The 20,874-nt window shown below is 39.4% G+C and overlaps 2 protein-coding genes across 6 annotated transcripts; both read left to right on the forward strand.

Annotated features, from left to right (window-relative positions):
• The first annotated feature begins 1,156 nt into the window (after positions 1 to 1,156).
• On the forward strand, positions 1,157 to 7,031 carry LOC104448209 (splicing factor, suppressor of white-apricot homolog). 5 transcript variants are annotated; one of them, XM_039315033.1, is made up of 5 exons: positions 1,157 to 1,515; positions 2,996 to 3,159; positions 3,634 to 4,431; positions 5,193 to 6,146; positions 6,177 to 7,031. In XM_039315033.1, the coding sequence occupies exons 1-5, from the start codon at positions 1,245 to 1,247 to the stop codon at positions 6,789 to 6,791; spliced, it is 2,802 nt and encodes a 933-aa protein (XP_039170967.1). In that variant the 5' UTR covers positions 1,157 to 1,244; the 3' UTR covers positions 6,792 to 7,031. The 5 variants fall into 5 exon arrangements, with proteins under 5 accessions (XP_039170967.1, XP_010060303.2, XP_010060306.2 ...); XM_010062001.3 differs by having other exon boundaries at positions 1,159 to 1,515; positions 5,193 to 7,031; XM_010062004.3 differs by having other exon boundaries at positions 1,212 to 1,515; positions 2,996 to 3,401; positions 5,193 to 7,031.
• A 7,065-nt stretch (positions 7,032 to 14,096) lies between these two features.
• On the forward strand, positions 14,097 to 19,061 carry LOC104448210 (probable WRKY transcription factor 31). Its single transcript, XM_039314963.1, has 6 exons — positions 14,097 to 14,527; positions 14,782 to 14,880; positions 15,018 to 15,185; positions 15,464 to 15,823; positions 16,645 to 16,758; positions 18,364 to 19,061. The coding sequence occupies exons 1-6, from the start codon at positions 14,192 to 14,194 to the stop codon at positions 18,946 to 18,948; spliced, it is 1,662 nt and encodes a 553-aa protein (XP_039170897.1). The 5' UTR covers positions 14,097 to 14,191; the 3' UTR covers positions 18,949 to 19,061.
• The last annotated feature ends 1,813 nt before the right edge of the window (positions 19,062 to 20,874 follow it).

The following is a 20,874-nucleotide window of genomic DNA, read 5'->3' on the forward strand; positions in this document are numbered from 1 at the left end:
AATACGTCGAGGCGAGTTCAGCGGAACAAAGCGGAGGCCATAACTTTGGTAGAAACCCTAGACTTTATTTCTTCTAAGCTATCTCCTCGCAAAGGTCGTCGAAAATAAAATGACTTATGATGGTGGAAAAATAGTTATTGCAACCCCTAGTGGATCGAGCCAAGTTGAAAATGGCAGTCTTTGTAGGCTTCAATCGTAACCAATTTGGCTAGCCAAATTTACCGCCTTAACCGGATTACCAATCCCCATCTGCTCTTTTGGACTTACTTTGTACCGATACTCTTGATGTACGAGTTCCGAACTTCGTTAGTAATGAAAGCTTACTTGTCAAAAAAAAAAAAAAAAAAAAAAAAAAAAAATTACTCGTCTCCATTATTACCTGATTGCAGACTTGCAGTGGGGCCGAAGGATTGATACTCTATAAGTCTCGGATACTGACAAAACCAAAAAGAAATAATAAAAAATGACACAAATAGTTATTGAATTGTGATCCAATATGCATTATTGTGGCTTCTAAACTTTTAATTTATTAAATACAACTCATAAAATTTAACTCAACATGCAATATTATCCCTGAAATTTTTTATTTGTTCAATGCGATTCATGAATTTTTTGTACATGTCAAAACTAGTTACTAATTTTTGAAAATATTTGATTTTGTCCCTAAGCTTAAATTAGTGAAAAGATGATACTATATATTTTTGTATAATCCAAGGATAAATTTGAATATTCATTAGAAGTTCAAAGATTTACATTGAATAAATTAAAGTTAAGGGACGGTATTACATGTTAATTTAAATTTCATAGACAACATGAAATAGTGGGCCAAAAATTCAGGGACCGTTTTTGATAATGACCAAAATAAAAAGCGCGTCATCCATTGGGCAATACATATTCTGTCCGAAAACAAAAGCCCGACGTACGTACAAGCCCTCCAAAGCCCAAAGGATTTACATCTCGAGCTTGACCGACCCAAACCCCAAACCCAAAACCCAAACCCAAACCCAAACCCAAACCCAAACCCAAACCCAAACCCATGAACTTCGACACGGCCCCCCAAGAAAAATCCGATTCGATTCTTTTCGGGTCGGATATAAACCCTAATCGGTCAGCTCCAGCCCCATCGCGCTTTGCAGATGCGCTCGACGCCCGAATCGGGGAAAAGCAATAAATTCCTCCTTCCTCCGACGCGATCTCTCTCTCTCTCTCTCCACCCGAATCCGACGGCTGAGAAGGCGCCGGTCATGGATCTCGAGGTCGTCGGGCGCCACGCGCTCCTTTTCGACGACGACCCCATGGCGGCGTTCGTGAACTCGCCGGCCGCCCTCGTCGACTGGCACTCCCTTTCCATCGACCGCTACGACGTGCGCCACCTCCTCTCAGCCCCGCCGCCGCCTCGCAAGGCGCGACGCCCCCCGCCCCCGTCGGCGGCCGCGGCGGACTCCTCGATGGAGGCGGAGCTCGATCGCGAGAGGTACCTGGATCTGCCGCCGCCGCCGACGGCCGATGAGCAAGGTATTGGCGAGAAAAGAATCTCCACTTTCGGTTTCCAATTTTTTTCCGGTTTAGAGTTGCGATTATCATGAATCGTTGTTGGATGATCGGCGAAAGGAGCGTTATCTACTTTTGGAGATGGTTGATTGATTCGTTAGTGACGGCGGAGGAGGTGTTGTGGCTTGTTGTGCATCTATTTAGATGAGGATTTGAGTTAGCTGTGTTTAATTGCTCTTTCTCTGATGAGTGTCTCTTTCTCTTGGTTGACGAATCAAGAGCTTTTCTAAAAGCCATGGCTTGTGAACTCAACACCGTCGTGTCACCATGAACTGGCATTAAGCTAGTTACAGCTTCTGCTCGCACCTTTTTCTAGCGTTTTTGCTGAAAACTTGCATGTACATGGAGCTTGTAGCTGTTGGCATGCGAATCGGTCCACAGACTTGAAAATTGGAAAAGACTTAGTCGTTCACGGTTAGCAGAAACTAGAATTGGCTGTCCTAGATTTTTTTGTATTGGGTCAGTGAATGGATTGAGCCCGAGGGCATGGTTACATTGGCGATGTGTTCGGCAATAAAGGAATTCCAAGTGCGCTTAGAGAAATACTGGTATCTTTCCTGTGTGAACAGAGCTTCATGTGCTCTTTCCTGGATCAATATAAGTGGGATGCATTTGCTTTCAGCCTTCATTGTACAGTCTCTAGCTCAAACATCTGGTCTCTGATGGATTATCCTGTCCACAGCTCATTTCCTTCTCTCAATCATCCGTTTATGATTGGGGATTCCATTTAATCTCTAAGTTACTCCTTGAGGGTGCCATTTCTTTTAGTCAATGTAGGGCTGCCTATTGCAGTAATAGAACTTTTCCATTAAGTTCTAGAAGTGGTAACATCCTTATCAATAACAAGACTTCTTGGACTAGATTCCTAATTCAAGGCCTTGTCTATAAATAAAAAGAAGGGATAAGTGCATTAGAAGTCCTAAAACTTTTCATAAAAGTGTAGTCAGGCCCTAAAACTTTCAAAAAATGCAATCAAGTTTTAAAACTTTGAACAAGTGCAATCAATGGAAGGACTTGATTGAACCAAACTTTTTTGCGCTTTGTGAAAGTTTTAGAACTTGATTGCACTTTCATGACAAATTTTAGGACTTATTATGCACTTATCCTAAAAAGAAAGGAGAAAACTCTAGTAGTGACTGGTTAAGCATAGACATTCTTAGAGTAATTTCTTCATCGCCAAATAAACGGATGACCTTTTATGTTTTCTGTTTTTCCTTTGTTCAAATTGTTATATTTTCTGCATTCATTTCCAAGTTTGCAGGATCGAATGTAGTAAGCGACAGTTCCTTCTTTCAGAATGTCAAGTAAGAATATGTTCTTCCTGCTCTTGAGTTTCATTACTCAAACTGCAATTTCTGTCATTTTAACCTTAGCTCTCTAGCAAGTTTTCTATGTGAATTTTTACTAGAATTCCCTTTGTAAATATTCTTTCCTCTACATGCAGAACCACATGCAGAAACTGGGACAGAAACAGCGAATGATGGTGGATATCGTGCTGTGGCATTCTCATATGGAAATCCTAATGATGCCATGGATCAGAAGACAACAGATGCTGATTCTGGATACTGTCCTCCATTCCCAGTTCCGGAATATTTGCTTCAGAACCTGGTATGTGAATTTTTTATCCCTTGACGTGCCCCATATATAATGTGATCTTGATACCGTTTCTTGACAGTGTTGCTATCACTCACTGTGGTCAAATGATAGTTGAATGAAGTGCATGTGTCATTCTAAGGCTTACGATGTCTAAGTTTCAGATGCTTGGAGCAAGGCTGGAGTTCATCTGAGCCAAGGTTGCCATTCTTGGGCACCTTGTTTTCTTATGATGTCATGACCAAAGGGCCTCGCAGGTGGGCTTAGAATGATAGTGTTTTTCCTGCATTATCTGGAATCTTACCCACTTTGGAGCTTATCTCATGAAGCGCATCTTCGTAGAGTTTTATTTCTTGCTCTTTATGGTAACCCAACATTATGTGAAATTCAGTGGTATAACTTGGTATTGTTTATTAATTTTTTTTTTTTGGGGTACTTGGGACCTCATTTGCTTCTGTTTTTGAGGAATCTTTTTGTTTTTTTGTCCAGCCTCCAACTGAGAAGGTACATCAGATCATTGCAAGAACTGCCATGTTTGTTGGTAAACATGGTGGGCAATCAGAGATTATTTTGAGGGTGAAACAGGGTGACAACCCATCGTTTGGGTTCTTGATGCCGGATCACCATCTTCATGCATACTTCCGGTTTCTTGTTGATCACCAAGAACTTCTTAACTCTGATGCGGAAGAAAAATCTATAGAAGGCGAGAATACAGTGGATGGTGGGCAGGAGGATACTGGTGGTGCACTGTCTTTGCTTGGTGCTACATATGGATCTGGAGAGGATGAAGACGAAACAACTGAGCTGAGGCCTGAACTGGAAGAAGACAAGCCTAAGGAAGTCAATGTTGTTACTGAGCCCAGTTCTGATGGATTGGACTGTAAAGAGTCAACCACTGATGTAGCTGGGAAGGAAAAACCAATTTTGAAACAGCCACCACATTCATCTACAAAAGAAAAAGCTTCTGCAGTTAAAAAGAATCGCTCTACTTCTACAGTTAAAGCTGGAGCTGAATGTGCAACAAAAAAAGGTGGTGCAACCTTGTCCAATACTGCTGCTATGAAGACTTCTTTACCAAGTTCAAAGAAGGTTGAGCAAATCTCTTTGGAGCCTCCATCTGATGTGAAGCGATTGGTCGATAAAATAGTGGAGTTCATTGTGAAAAATGGAGAGGCATTTGGGTCTGTTCTAATTGAGCAAGATAAAAACCAGGGCAGGTTTCCCTTTCTTCTGCCGTCTAATCAGTATTATCCTTACTACTTGAAAGTGCTTCGAAAAGCTCAACAGGTATGTTATTGTTTTAATTTTGTTGATTGTATTCAATGTTTTGACTGCAGTTTTTGTATAAACTGTGAAGTACCTCAACCGGTGATTTGAAGATCCCACATGGTTGCCTAGAAATTTATGAGGATTGAACTTGTACTGTCTTTTTATGGTTTTTTTTTTTTTATATAAATTTATCCAGCGAAAGAGCCTTTATATCCATTAGATGTTTCTGCATACGTAAGTGTAGATTGTATCCTATTGAAGTAAGCCAATGTTTGATTCAATATATATATATATATCATGAGGCCTTCAACCAAAGAAGAAAAGGAAATTTTACAAATGTTTACAAAAAAACTCTCCGTGATGCAATTAGAAGTCAAATCTTTGAATGCTAAGACAGAAGTATAAGCTAAAGAATAAATGCAAAAGTCATTGTAAAATGCAATATATCCAGTAAGATACACTATTATATTGGGCTGCCGGTGTCAGAAAAAGGTAGATATTTGAAAGCCTTTTGGCCTCAATAAGTTTTCTAATTTATTAAGTGTTGAAATGCTGGTAAACTCAATTTCTATTATTCTGATTTGTTTCTGAGATGTGCTGATACAATTGTTGCTATCTGTGCAAACTTAGATTTTGCAATTGACTTTTTGTGGCCTTGAACCTATGGTATACAAAAAGGTCATGACCACAGTGTTCATATCTTTGAATCGTCCAATGATCTTCATCAACTCATCCTGTTCTTATCTTTCTTATATCCTAAATTTTGCTCTCAATTACAGTCAAAGTTACCAGGAAAGAAATTGAGTCCGGAGAAGATTGATGCAGCAGGTCATGAGGTGGAAAAGAATGCTGCACTCTTCAAGGACAGCGATAGTCAATCAATTGGATCAGATATACCATACGAGTCAGACCGCAAAGGGAAGTTTAAGATGGTAATTGGCAAGAGTAAGAAGGACGGTCAGGATCAACCTTCCAAAGACCACCAACAGCAAATGGGGGTAAGTGTTGATGCAGCTGCGGCTGTTGCTATACTTCAAGCCGCTAGACGGGGATTTAAGAATCCCACTCTGGGTGGCTTCCCAAAAATGTCATTAGATGCTAACAGTCATGCACAAGGCAGTGAGAGTGCAGAGGCTTCAAGCTTTGCCCCTCTCGAAAATTCAGATAAGAAAGCTGAAAATAGTATTTCTCTCCCATCTGACGAGGCTATTGCAAGGACTGCAGCTGTTGTGGCTGCGAGTGAGGCGGACTCCTCTGAAGCATGCTTGACTAAAGAACAGAAGCTAAAGGCTGAAAGGTTGAAACGTGCAAAGATGTTTGCAGCCTTGTTGAAGAGTGGAGCTGCACCATCAAAGACTCAACTATCACGAGGCTTGTCGGTTGAGCCACCTGACTCTGGAGTTTCTGGTTCAGCTGGGGTTCCAAATGCTTCCGGCCAGGAAAGAGAGGGCGGTTCCTTTCCAGCTGACTTTGGCAGCTCAGATATCAGTCAGAAGTCTGAAAGAAAAGCATCAGGGAATGAGCAAAATGAACGACGTTCAAAGAGAAAGTACCGTTCAAGAGCAGAAAGACACAAAGAAGAGGAAGATGAGGAAGGGCAAGAGGAGGAGGAAGAAGAAGAACAAGAAGAGAGTGGAGATAAAAATGAAGAGAGGGATCACAAGCACTCAAGGAAGAAGAGACGATCTCACGGTTCACACCGCAGTAAAGAGAGGCATGGGCACCGGAAAGGACATTCTTCTTCTAAGGACAAAGAGTCTTGGCATAGGCACAGAGATGATAGCTCGGATGACAAACACCATCAGCATCAACATGATAGCCTTGATAACGAGCAGCGGCATCACCGTCACCGGCATAGACATGATACCTCTGATGAAGAGCAGCAGGATAGCCGTCATCGGAATAGACATGACAGCAGCATTGATGATAAGCATGATGGCTCTTCTGATGACAGGTGGCGGCATAGCCGTTGTTGGAATAGACATGACAGCTTTGATGATAAGCATGATGGATCATCTGATGACAATAAGCATAAGCCCCATCGTCGGCACAAGCACAATGGCTCTTTGGACGACGAGGAGCAGCACCGCAGGAATAGCCGCAGACATCGTGACTACTCCGACAACGAGACAGACCGTAATAAATCCAGGAAGCATAGGAAATCTCACTCAGGAAGGAAGGAGTTGGAGGAAGGGGAGATAAGTGCAGGATCGGGCGAGTCGAAAGCGCCTGGGACTGATGGAATTGCAAGAGAAGCATCAGCGGGTTTATCAAATACGTCTCAAGCACCGAGGGCACCATCTCAGCCCCCTGAGGCCTCTGAGGTTCCCAATGATCTTAGAGCAAAGATTCGAGCTATGTTGATGGCAACCATGTAAATTCTCAGGATGTCGACTCTTCCAACGTATTCGCACGCCTGGATGTAAATTAAGCAAATTAAGGGAGATCATCGTCATCTGTCATATGTCGTGAGATTTACTTAGCCTTCTTTCTTTTATCGAAATTGTATGTAATCTTTTCAAGCAGTTTGTATCTCTGTTAATTGAAACAATTTAGGGATCTATTAATTGGTGCATGAAATGATCCCATCCTACCTCATGAGAAATGGGCTTGGAGAATTGTGATGCGACAACGCCAGCCCAAGAGAGAGCTGGCTTCGATTTCTTTCTTCTTAGAAACTTGTGAACTAGACGAACCGTAGGCTGATAGGAATGGCTGGATTCTGCAGCTTGATCAATTTTTTTAATAGTTAGAACTATAATATGAAAAAGACCGATGAAATAAGTTAGCAGATTGTGTTTCTTCTATCAGATGTTAGCAGTCTGTTTGCAACCTTGATGGTGGATTGTTACGCGACTCTCTGTTCTGGTGTCCTTAAACTACGTTAAATTCCTATTCTAAAGCATGCGGCTGCTTCAAATTCCGTGAGTTCTCTCGTCTATTGTAATCGAGAGATTTCCTAGGACAAGAGGTCGCGTGAACTGAAACGTTGTCAAGAGAACTTGCACATCAATGAAACTTAGCGGTCCGCCCATTGGCTCGTACGTTGTTCTACTTGTCCCTAATGATCGAGAAAAACAAAGTTAACCAGGATCCAAAAGACTATCGCTGTCTCACGAGTTGTTGTGCAACTTCTCTTCTTGATTACACGACAAATTACACCAGTCGCATCTGCTTGTGGCTTGTGGGTCAGCAGAGATAAGTAGGTGACTGTGTAAAGGCATCCTAGTCAATGTGATAAAAAGTTAATTCGGTCATATGAAAAATGCATGCGGGACAATCTGCGAGAGGACGAACGTTTGTTCGGCATCGTGCATGTATAGTTGCAGAGTCGGCCGACCTTCTTAAAAGCCATTTGGTTAATTTAACCTCAAAAGATGGCTTCGAGTGCTATGATGGTCCCATGGTTTCATTTTTATGGTATTATAATGCAATGCCCTGACATCAAAAAGTATGCAAGTTTGGCAGGGTAAAGTTGGCCAAATGCATTTTACACACGGGTTGATTTATTGGATTGGCATTTAGCGCATTCCCGCACACATCTAACGTGTCAACATATACTTTAGAGGTGTTTGAATGGCTAGTACAGTGTGGATTTCAACATAAGATCTTAGAAATCTATTCAATTTCTTCTACTAAAGTTTTAAAAAAAGAACGTTATTTAGTTTCTGAGGAGAAACTTTACGCATTAGAGTTCAAACTTAGTGAAAATTATTACGTGCACCTAGTGGTTTTTATACGATCTCCATTAAGCATGTGGAGAAGGCATATCACAGGTCTGTGAGGTTTTAAAAATGGATTTACAGACCGTGGGATTGTTGGTGGCGAGAATCGAGCCTGGGTATGATTTGCGAAGTGTTCGATTCTTACCCGTTGAGCCAAGCCTACTCTGGCAAGGCACCAGTTTGTGGACACTTTCTAAATTTGAACTGTTGTCTCATTGAAACAACCTACATCTTCTTTGTCTTTACGCTTTAGTCGAGGAAGATGTCGGCTCATGGCATAAAATGGTTAAATCAGCGTTTTTCCTTTCCCCCCTAGACTTTATAACCTTTTCTTTCACGTAACCACGTAAGAGATGCTTAAAAAGTCATATTCCAAGCGAAACGTGCACATTCATGCCGCTTAGCCAGCTATATGGAGACTGGAAAGGCCATCGAAAAGCAAGAACAAGCAAAATCCCTCCCAAAAGAATAAATAAATAAAGAGGTGGAAAAGGCAAAGAAAAAATATCAAGAAAAATGGCGGCACGCAATCGGCACGAAACGTGACTTTTCCCTTCGATTGCGTTTGGATACGGTATGCTCTTAAGTTTCAACGTTATGATCTAAGAAGTCGGTTCGATATTAAAACCATCTGGACTTTGGAAGGCTGAGAAATGAAATAAATCAGTTTCCAAACTTCCGCATTAAATGACAAAAATACAGGAAAAAGGACAAAAGCTCGACAAATTCGTAGCCACTATTGTCAAGTTCTATCGACAGTTTCAATAAACCGGTTTTATACCAGATAAAGAACTACTGGACTTCAATGTTGCCGCGTATTATACATCAAATTATATAATATAATAATCATATCATGTATTTACAATATGCATCGACCTTATATTTTTTATTTTTTCTTGCATGGCCATATAAGAGAAGAAGCACGACATGATTTTGCCGGTTGTTCTTTCATTTCTATGTGCATGTATATGTCATGTATAGTTGTTTATACATGTTCTTAGGTAATAATTACTCGAAACCAAGATAAAGGAAGATGCTTGTATTCCTAAGGTTTCCCGAAGATGAGGAATTCTTTAATGTAAGCAGTTGGTATGGATGTTATATTCATGGTCCCTTAAATTATTAACTGGTTTGCTTACAAGTTAAAGCTATTGACTCAATAATAAAAAAAGTTCCAACACTCCAGTTTAATTACCAATACATGTCAAGAAAATCACCAATGGATACTATCACAGTATATCGACACGACAGTGCAAACGACTCGTTCAACGAAAAAAAATAAAGAGTATGTCAATGCAAATTTGGTAATCACCAAAAGATTTCATTAGAGGGTCTTTGACTGTCTACACTCTTGACACATTCATAGGCTTAGGTTTCTACGCTAATCAACGACTTTAAGCAAAGATTTGTCCAGCTAAAACCCTCACATACACAGTATGCCATAGTTAGTCTCATACTCTCCTCCAATTTCAGTCTCCAATCTATTTGGCATGGATCAGAGACTTTTCTTCTATCAGCCTCACGTTGCGATGAACATCTTGTATCCATGTGATAATTAACAATAGATTTCATTGGGGGCTCTTTGACTGTCTATGCGCTTTAAACATTCGTAACTCTAGGTTTCTACATTAATCGACGACCTCTAAGCAAAGATTTGTCCAGCGAAAACCCTAACTAAAACCCTAAAAAACACGGTACGCCATAATTAGTCCCATACCCTCCTCCAGTTTCAGTCATCAATCTATCTTGCACGAATCAGAGACTTTTCCACCGTCAGCCTCACGTTGAAATGGACATCTTATATTAGTGTGATAATTACCAATAGATTTCATTAGAGGATATTTCACTTTCTACCCATTTGAAACATTCATAGCTTTAGATTTCCACACAAATCGACGACTTTAAGCAAAGATGTCCAGCCAAAACCCTAACTAAAACCCTAAAAAACACAATATGCCATAGTCAGTCCCATGTCTTCTTCTAGTTCCAGTCTTCAATCTATTTTTACGGATCAGAGACTTTTCCACCTTCAGCCTCACGTTGTGAAGGACATCTTGTTTCTGTGTGCAAATTTATGATTGAGTTCCAGCTCAATTATTCCAACCTTGCGTATTGACCGAATCGCGAAGGGCGGTCAAATTCGAACGTCCACCCTGTGTTTATAGCGTAATAAGACGTGCATGTGCTCTCGATATGTGGCTTGACCGGTACCCTTCCTTCATTTAAAGTCAGTGGTAAATAATTACGGCCATGGCCCCCACTCCATTTACTAAAGCACAAAACAAGGCTCTTGGAATCTCTCCATTGCTTGACTAGTGTCTAAACCCACATGCATTTAAATAACCCAAGATTCTGATATAACCCAAGAGAAGATGTGTAGATCAGTAGTGGCTAGCCATTTTGTTTGAGGGTTCATTCATATAGCTTACCCAGTATTCTCAAACAAAGACCCGAAAAAATGAAACGACGAAAATAAGAGTAACTATAACGTACTCCTATCCGCCCTTGATATGAGGGCAGATCGAGTGTAAACTAAACGATTTATGTATTTTTCTTAGGTGCATGCTTTAATTTCTGTGAAAATAAGTATCGTTTCACTTCAATACGAGACAAGAGACGTCTTCTTTTACTACGGTTTGACCAGAAATTTTGCGACATAACTTCGACTGCTCATTACTATAATGATAAGGGATCGTGATCTGCGACAAACTGTCCTCGATTAAGATTCTTCAAAGTTCTTCCAATTACTTTGATCTTTGAGATTCGTACGAGTGTACCCAGTTCCATCGACAACGTAATAAGTAATGACAGCGCTTCCTCCCTCCAAGTTAAGAGAAATCGGTGGTTCTTCCGGTGATGTTTGACAGATGATTATAATGGTTGCAGAAAAGCGTTTGAATATTTACGTTCCAAGTTGATGTATAAGTTAGTATGACCTATTCAAGGAAAAGAGGAGGAAAGACAAGAAGACAGCATAGGAGAACTAGTCAAATCTCGATCCCATAAACCTAAAATTCTTCATTGTATGCCTACGTAAATCAATTTGATATATATAGGAAATGTACTGTTGATTGAGATATGTTCATGTGTTGATATAACTAGAGGGAAAGCCGAATTCGATAACACTTCCTGTCTATTAAAAAGCTCAAATATGAATAAGATTAAGCTAGCAAACAGGAACATAAGTTGAGGATTAATTCATGAGATTAGTCTCATTAAAATTAATCAGTAGAATCCTAGCATGTGCTAAGAAAGCAGAAAAATGGCCGATTATGTTACTGAAAGGAGCCATCTTGAGCAATATAACTTATCATTTGTCTCCCTCTCCAATGATGTTAAGTGAGCAACAGAGAGGTTGATAATGTTTTAGACCTTTCGGGGGTCGACGCAACATTGTCAAAGACGTGACTGTGTAGGTTTATCATCTCTAGTTCTCGAAGATTTTACTATGCATATAATAATGACCCTCGCAAAAGTCCATAACATCTTTCCGACATAGCGACCTTGTCGCGTATGCCCAAGTGCACCTTTTAGTATATGAAGGATAAAGGATTTTATTCCAGTTGAGCAAACTGGATACATCGCACATAATCACATCAGTGTGGACATTGATAACAGGCTAAGCAGAAGAAAACATGTCTCGTTGTCTTCTATAACCAAAAATCAAACTAACCCATAAAATGAGCAAGCTAGTGGAAACACAGGCACATCTTTGTCATTGAAAAGGAACACTTCTCGATTATGACCGCTTGGTCAAGTGAATTTGGTATCAATGGGAACGTACTAGACTATAGTCAATAATAGTCCCGATTGGATTGCAAAGTTAAAGTTTCCCTTTTGACAAATATTGAGGTAAAGGAAGACTAGAGGAGAACTTGTTCCAAGCCAATGATTCTCTCTGTCGGTAATAAGCATATTAAGGGTACGTTGGTTTCATAAAAAATTTCATAATAAAGAAAATATTTTCCATAAAAATCATTTATAACGAAAATAGTTAGATTCTATTTGTTTATTGATTTAGGAAAAGTGATTTCTTTTTCGCCAAAAAGGGAAGTTGTTCTCCTGCGATTTAAGCTTGTTGTTTTCCAGTTTTGAAAAACATTCTGTAAACCAATTGATTTTCCATCTTCTAAACACTAGAAAATCAAAAAACAATTTTCCAAAAACAAATTTTCTTTAAACAAACAAATCTTAAACTAAAATATGTGAATGAAAAATCAAAAAAGAAAAGATATTAGCGTTTAGAGTCTTTGAGGCGCTTTTTATCTCTCCATTGGAAACCAAGTAAGAAAGGCTTGTATCTCATAGTATTGATTAGAAAAGCTCGTTTCGAGCACTACGCTACGCTCACCATTTTGCCGTCTTTCCAAGCCTCAAGTCCGTCTATTCAGGGATTTCAGACCACTTCTCTGTTTTTAGGTGTACTTTCAACGTGAATTCAAACCTCACTTATTTTTTTCAAACTTCTTTCCAAGATATATATATTTATTCTTTTCGAAGTATAACTTTACGAATTGTAGATCAAGAGAATTTTCTCTTAATGGTGCCTACAAGTTTATTGTGCATTGTACATATTGCAATTTTATTTATGTTGGTAGATGAAGCCAGATCTTTTTTAAGGGTTTTTTTTTTTTTGTCTTTTTTATTAGATTTGCTTTTAGGTTAAAAACTGTACTTTTATATTAGCGATAGTTAGACAGCTGCAAAAGAAAATAAAAGAAAAGAAAATGAAAGAAGAAAAAAGTGAATTTTTTTTTTTTTTTTTTTTGAAGATTCACAATCTCTTTATATCCTAATTTTGAGAAAAGATCATTATTATATTCAACTTTTTTGAAATCTAGTGGATTCACAAAGTGTTTCTGTGGAAATATAAATAAGGCTTGGATGAATTTTGATAACAAATTTTTTAATGTTCAATTTATTTTATTCTTATATTCTATCTGGTTGATTATTTGTTTGCGGTATTTCTTTGGAATTAGTGTTTGATTTTGTTAGAATTTATCAGTATCATATGTCGTCTTTATTGCATCATTGTGTTTTGTTTTGTTTTTTCCTTTTTTTCGATGTATCCTATTACCAAAAAAAAGAGAGAGCGCAAATTGGCGTATTTGCCACTTTAGTCAAACTCTCCCTTTCGATCGTCCTCCATCATTTGTCTGGTAGTGTCTACTACAAACCAAGGTGCGGAGTCCTTGTATCGTTTCGATTACGGATAAACCCCTAGTTTCCACAACCAACGTGTCTCCCTGTACAGCTCTAAATAAACTACTATCGAGGGGTGATCTCACGGCTTGAGCAAACTCTCTCCTCCTCTCATTTCCTCTCTCTTTCCATTTAGAAATCCATAATTCACCCAGAAAGACGAAATAATTGTTAACAAAAATGGAATGTAAAACGCTTTATTGTCATGACTATAGTCCCAAGAGAACATCATTATATAGTGTGTGTGTGTGTATATATATGTCAAGCACTTAGAACTCCACAAAACTTTAAAAACAGCCGACTTAGCTAGGCAAGATCTGGTTTGGCAACTTACTCTGTTGCGGCTGTATACACGTTTCTAGGGTTTGCGCTCACATGGCGCAGGAAACTTCATGGTCAGCTCCTGCAACCAAGATATCCTTCTGTTCATTCGCTTGGCGGAGAAATTTCAGAGCCCTTTTCACACTATTCTAGAAAAGATAATGATGACGCGGTATAGATCCGCAAGAAAGGTTAACAGATCAGAGAAGCCAAAGAGGGCGGAAAATATAACAAAAAATAGATAAATGTATATTTTTATATAAATTCTCTCTCTCTCTCTCTCTCTCTCTCTCTCTCTCTCTCTGTGTATGGGTGCCACGTGTCAATTGACGCACCACCTTACCTCATTCTCTCCGATTTCTTCATGCTAGGAATAAAAAGCTTTGTTTTCACACTCGGTCTTAGTCCAAACCCTTTTTAAATGCCGAGTCCATTGCATCTCTGGGAAGACTTTTTTCTTCTTCCCCCACACCAACCAACCTCTCTCTCTCTCTCTCTCTCTCTCTCTCTCTCTCTCATTATCTCAGTTCATGGACAAAAGTGGAAATGCCCACTTCATCAATATTGACCTTCTAGCTACCAAATTCAATTTCAGCGACAACCGATCTGCGAAAGAGCCATTGATCCTGAGGTCGACTACACGGAAGCATGAAATGATGGAAGCCGAGATGGATGGGAGCCGGCATGGCGCCGTCTCTGCAGCGGTGGCAGCGACATCGGCTGCTGGACGTGAAGATAGAGTGGTTAACGAATTGAACTTCTTCGCCATTGACAAAAGCTCGAGAGAAGAAGCAAGCTCCGCATCCGCAGTCAAGAGCGAGAACGTGGAGGAGAGTGTAGAGGAGGATAAGGAGATGAAACTCAATGTAAGTTTGCAAGTACTCAAAAAGCTATTCTTATTCACACCCTTGAATTTGATTTATTCTTTTGACCGAAGAAATTTTTTTTGATATATAAACTCTTTGCACCAATTGAAAACTTGTGCTTTTGATTTTGTTAGAAGCTTTCCCCGGCACTGATTGTGGTCATATCATGTTAAATATTATCGCTACTGTTAGTCTAAATCTTATATAACGACATATTAATCTTATTTCTCAATTTTACTTATGCGAACATGTAGACGGGATTGAATCTTCTCACAGAGAATATCGGTAGCGACAAATCGCTTGTTGATGAAGAAGCACCGGGCAATGAACATAAGTGCCTGAACTTAACTGAGGTACAAAGCTATGTTCTTGATCGATTCATTGAACTATGGGCCTCGTCTAACTATTAGGGGCAATTTACATTCGTATATACCTACGTTAATAATTTGTCAACATAAAGATTTCTTCTCTTGGTTTTTATTTATTTCAGATGGCAGTCTTGAAAGCTGAATTAGACAGGATGAACATAGAAAATCAACGCCTGAAGAGCATGATTTATCAGGTCAACAACAACTGCCATGCCTTGCAAGGCCACCTCCTTTCATTAATGCAAAGGCATGGGGCGAATCCTCCAGCCGAGACCGCCGATTCTGACAAGGTAACTAAATTACTTTGGGGTTAATATTTCTCTTTGTAATACTTTTTTCACATATTATTTTTTGTGAAAAAATTGAGAAATTGATTTGTTTGACCAATATGATCATGTTCATGGAATGAGGTTGGTGAAAATTAAAATGGTATTAATTAATCCCAGCTATTGTACCATACTGTAAATAATACTTACAACATAAATGTATCCGTATGTAGACCCTAATTACTATTACAAATTTCTTTTTGAGGATAATTGTGTCTTAATTATCTTACCTGGGAACATAGGTATTTGTCAACGTGAATGGAAGAACGTTAGAGGATCGCGAGAAATTCCCCGGAAAGGATGAGAATTCACAATCATTTTCTGGAGATAAAACACGGGATGGCTTGGGATCGCCTCATAACAATATAGTGGAGTCGATGGAGTACTTCAAGACGCCAAGGGAAAGCTCTGCGAACGAAGTCACGCCGTTCCGAGATCCTAACAAAAGTGAATCCATTGATCATAGACAGAGGAGGGATGATGCTCCATGGTCTCCGACTAAAGTGCAGAAAATCGGTTCCTCCGCCGATCAAGCAGCTGAAACCATGGCCATGATTAAGAAAGCCCGGGTGTCGGTTCGAGCACGCTCGGAGGCAGCCATGGTGAGTAAAAGCTTTTTTGTCATTAAATCATTACATTTTCATCAATTGTTTAGCATATGCAATGCGTGCTAGAATAATACATAGACTACATAAGTTTCTCATGATCGGGATATGATGGAGAAACTTATTTAATTAGAAGTACGTATTAAGTTTGCTCGCTTGAAGCAGTCATGAAATGAATGTCTTGCTTTCTACTAGTTCGGTCACATTATGCTATGTCTTACAAGGTCATTGTAGGTATTAGATGCACATTGATCTTCTCATTTTTCATTGATAAATTTGAAATACCATGCGCATCATAAATCTCCCTGAAATTAAAACTCACGAGCACCATCTAGAGAGAACTCAAGCAATGTGAAACGACTTTAGAAAACCATATAAAGAAGCGCATGAAAATAGCCACGCCAACAACCGAAGCATGCAATTCGTGATCGGTGCAATGCACATAAAGTAGAGACTTTTAGCCAGCCCTGTGTGCACGACTTTTCCAGATTCCCTCGGTAACACTCGATTGGGCAAAGCACACAACGGTCTTTTCCTTTTGTCGGGTGTCTTTCACAGCAAAGTCAAAAGAAAAGTAGCAATCTTGCAGATCAAAGATTTTGGACAAAATCGAACCCATGCCTTTCGGAAAAGTCCAGGAGAAAGGCTGATCACAATGAAAACCTGTCCATACTACGTGCCGTTTGACTCATCATCTATGCAGAAGGTTTTCAATGCTTTGCTTTCAGACATTAGCCGCACCGTCTCGTTAGGGTTTCAAGTCCTTGTGAAGCTAATAATTATGGTCAATGTCCTAACATATGAGTATATCTACCCAGATTGCAGACGGCTGTCAGTGGAGGAAGTATGGGCAAAAGATGGCGAAAGGAAACCCATGCCCTCGAGCTTATTATCGCTGTTCTATGGCGATCGGCTGTCCAGTTCGCAAGCAGGTAGCATGTTCTTGAATTCATGATGTCCAATGTCCATAGTATTCTTGAAATATAATGTCATAAGCTAGCTTCAACATATTCATAATTCTTGAGTGGAAATCCACAAGGAATGTGCAGATGACATATATGCTTCCTAAACTGCGTTCGGTTGTGCTTATGTGCACATTTTAGGTAAGCTTGCAAAAGTCGAATGGGCTTTTTCACATTTTGTGAGGGATTTAGTGCATCTGGTCTGTGTTTGGGCAGATTTATTGGACGAGCCTAAAGTTAGGAGTGATCAACTTCAAGGTGGATTGTTTCCCACCTTGAATCTATGGACCGTACGATCCCGTCCAATTCCCAAATGGATCGAGGAACTAGCAATGAGTACTTTGGTCATATATTTGCCTCATTCCCAATTTCTCATTTCTTATACTTTTTTAGTATCTTGGTCATACTTATGAGTACTTTGGTCATATCTTTCACTTTTATGAGAAGAATGGGTCACAAGAATAGTAATTAGGGTTTTTAGTTTTGTTTTTAATAATAAGAAAATATATATCAATCTAGTCCAGGTGGGTGGGTCCATGCCCATCACTAAGAACCAAACATAAATTCACTTGTTCCAATTTTTAGGAATCTAGAACTAGAGGTAAGCATGTTTCCAGGGTAAAACTTGAAACCAAAGAACTGGACTGATGGCAACCTATCCGATTCTAGATTCCAAGGTAAGCAGGAAAGGTCCCAGGTTTCAAAAAATGGGAAACATGTTTCAATTAGTAGATTTCAAGTTCTAGGTAAGTGGAACCTAGAACCTAAATACGTTTTTATATTTTTCTTGACCTATGCCTTTGCACAATTTTGTGGTAATCCATAATGTTTGATGATAAGTGTATAATTTAAAACCACTAATTTGAGTTTCCATTTTATGGCTAAGACTACTACTTTGTTAATTTTTCATATTTTTCATGTCTAAATATAAATTATAATCGGTGGATTATAGTAATAAGTGGTGGTTATTAAATGTGATAATTCATTACAATAATTTAATTGATATTACATGTGGAGCTTAAGTAGAACTTGGAACTAATCCTAGAGGTTCCAAGTTCCAAAGAATGTAGGATAGATTTTAGGTTCCAAAATAAGAAACCTGTTCCAGTTGGTAGGTTTCAAGTTCCACATATAACTTATACGAAAGTTGCAACTGCTCACCTTTACTAGAAACTGGACCGGTTGCCATGAAAACTGCCCAAAATCAACCGGTTTGAATGGTCCTACATCGGTTTAGTCCAGTTCTTTTTGCTCACTCCTTCATTGGAGCATAGCATAAGCCTTATAAGAGATATGATTAATGAAATTCTCTAATAGTATTTTTTTTTTTCGAACTAACTCTCCCAAGTCCAGCTTACATTAGATCTCATAGAAAAAGACATGAAATCCATATGTTTCTGTATTTTTTGTTTATATTTGGGTCAATCATGTCAATATTGCAGAACGAGTCTATATATAAAACATTATTGTATCATTGGGTTCTTTCACTTATTGCTAGAGCCTCCCGCTCAATTTGGCAAAAGAATGCAGAGAAGGCTGCCTTGTGTCTTTAGTATTAATATCTAAAATTGGCAGGTACAAAGATGTGCAGAAGACAAAACAATTTTAGTAACAACATATGAAGGACAGCACAACCACCCGCTCCCCCAAGCTGCAGTGGCCATGGCATCAACCACTTCGTCGGCTGCATCGATGATTCTCTCGGGTTCAATGGCAAGTTCAGATGGGATGATAGCCAACTCGCATTACATCACCGGAACAGCATCGTTTCCCGGTTCACTGCCAAGCCTGGCCACGCTCTCCGCGACTGCACCGTTTCCTACCGTCACATTGGACCTCACACACACCGCCCCCACTAATGATACCATTACCAACCCCATGAAGCTTCAAAGGCCGTTGTTCTTGGGTTCCGCCATGCAAAGCCAAGTAGGTTACGCCTTAAACCAGTCTGAACTTCTTCAAGTGTTGAGCAATCAGATGAACCAAGCCCCGTCTGATATGGCCAACACGGGTGGCACGACGGCAGCCATCACAGCAGACCCGAACTTCACGGCAGCTCTCGTGGCGGCTATTGCCTCAGTTGTGGGCGGCATTCATCCGAACCATGGCGGTGCTAGTGACGATGTCATCACAAGAAGTCGCATCAATGAGAATACATGATATAAAGAACTAATTTTGTGGGAAAGCCCCCGTTTGGCTCCCTCTTGTTTTTTGTTCTCGTCCAAGGATAAAACGATTTATCTCATGCAACTTCCCTATTTGCCTTTCACTCACATTTGGAGAAACTCTAAAAAATTCTTATTTTCCAAAGTTCTTGCGCTGATTGAGGCTAATGATAAAAGAAATGGTGTTAGGGTTAGGGGAACTATTTTTTCGAAGGTTACAAAAATTAGGATTTTATCGTATCATAAAGCTCTTGTTACTTGATTTTTTATTTACTAAAAATAGCAAAAATATTTATGGAGTATAAAAATTGGCCTAAGCCAAAAGAATAAAATTTTACATGGATTCTTCGCTGCAAACAGACACTGGTCATGTCTCCTAGGATCAATGGGCTACTAGTCTGCCCATGGCGACCCTCAACCAAACCTGGGAATAAACGACAACCGTTGCTAGATTTGGGGGAAGACCATGACTTGGCGAGGCTCTCCGAGGACTTGCAACTAGGGGTGAGCAACGGTCCAGGGTCAACCCTAGACCGACCTTGGACTAGCCCAACCCTACCGGTCCTGGTTCGGTTCCTAGGGAGATTGAGTCGGTCCTTAGTCCTAGAATTTATGAACTAATATTGTGCGGGTTGGTCATCGGTCCTGAGAGTTCCAAGTCGATCCAACCCAAACTGATATATATATTACTTATAATTTTTTATATAAGAGAAAACCTTAAAATAAACGGCGTCAATAATATTAAACAACTCTATAGTGAGGAGTTCAAGTAATTTTATATTATTCTTTACTAACTTAGATTTTTAATGTCTTTTATGGTGTTAATAGTCATAATATATGAAGGAAGAAAATGCTTTTGTGAGGAGTCTTCACGGCGTCTAAAAAGGCATAAATAGCTCCTTATAGCATCATTCTCTAGTATTCGTTCTCTTCTATCTTATTTGTTATCTTAGTCTTTAATTTGCCAAAATCAAAAGAAACAACTTCTTCGCTCACAACTAGACACTTGCCTCGCTCACTTTAGGTCACTTGTGTCGCTCGCCGCTTGATGCTCACTTGGCTTGTTACTTCACACTTGACATTGATGCTCATTATATTCGATGTTCACCACATTTGACCCTCACCACTTGCCTTTCTTAGCTGACCTCGCTCATCATTGAATCCATTGGGTCGATATAGTCATCGGTTGCCCTTTTAAGGAGTACAAAAAGTGAAATAAAAAAAATTATTGATTGGTCATGAGTTGATCCATAAATTGGATTGAACTCATTAGGTCAGTTCGGCCCTCGATCGCTTTTTTAGAAAGTATAAAAAATGAAATAAAAAATTATTGGTTGGTCTTAAGTTGACCTTGAAACCAGACAAACCTGTTGTCTAATCGTTTTTTTAAGAAGTACAAAAATAAAATAAAAAATTATCGATTGGTTCCGGATTGACTTTGGAATCGGACCGAACCCATTGGGTTGGTCCGGTCCTCGGTCCCAAACTCAATAGGGTCGGTCATCAATCCCAAAAATCGAGAACTAGTATTGTGCGGATTGGTCTTAGGATTAGGGGGCGGACCGGCCCAACCCAGACCCCTAATTGCAACCCTTGTCAACTATTCCCCTAGTGGTGGTGGGGGCAGTGATGACAAGGGCTACCCTTCACTTGAGTTTGGATTAAAATGGCATCATTTTAGCCTCATGTTCATATTTTGGGCACATAATCGCCACGTAGAAGAGAGAAACTACTACTACTACTACTATAATAATAATAATAATAATAATGGCATATTACATGTTGGCATATTACATTAGCCAAGTTAGAAGAAATTTATAAAAAGATTTGATTACATCAATTTGGTAAGTTTTGAAACTTAATTGTACTTTTTGAAAATTGTAAGACTTAATTATACTTTTGTAACAAGTTTTAGGATTTT

Source organism: Eucalyptus grandis, chromosome 6 (genome assembly GCF_016545825.1).
Source record: "Eucalyptus grandis isolate ANBG69807.140 chromosome 6, ASM1654582v1, whole genome shotgun sequence".
Lineage (NCBI taxonomy): Eukaryota > Viridiplantae > Streptophyta > Magnoliopsida > Myrtales > Myrtaceae > Eucalyptus > Eucalyptus grandis.

Bases quoted from the DNA above. Each gene is read 5' to 3' on its own strand.
- LOC104448209 (XM_010062001.3), top strand. From the start codon at position 1,245: ATGGATCTCGAGGTCGTCGGGCGCCACGCGCTCCTTTTCGACGACGAC. The intron at 1,516-2,995 runs GTATTGGCGAGA...CTCTACATGCAG, and splicing joins GCCGACGGCCGATGAGCAAG to AACCACATGCAGAAACTGGG. The intron at 3,160-3,633 runs GTATGTGAATTT...TTTTTTGTCCAG, and splicing joins AATATTTGCTTCAGAACCTG to CCTCCAACTGAGAAGGTACA.
- LOC104448210 (XM_039314963.1), top strand. From the start codon at position 14,192: ATGGACAAAAGTGGAAATGCCCACTTCATCAATATTGACCTTCTAGCT. The intron at 14,528-14,781 runs GTAAGTTTGCAA...GCGAACATGTAG, and splicing joins ATAAGGAGATGAAACTCAAT to ACGGGATTGAATCTTCTCAC. The intron at 15,186-15,463 runs GTAACTAAATTA...CTGGGAACATAG, and splicing joins AGACCGCCGATTCTGACAAG to GTATTTGTCAACGTGAATGG.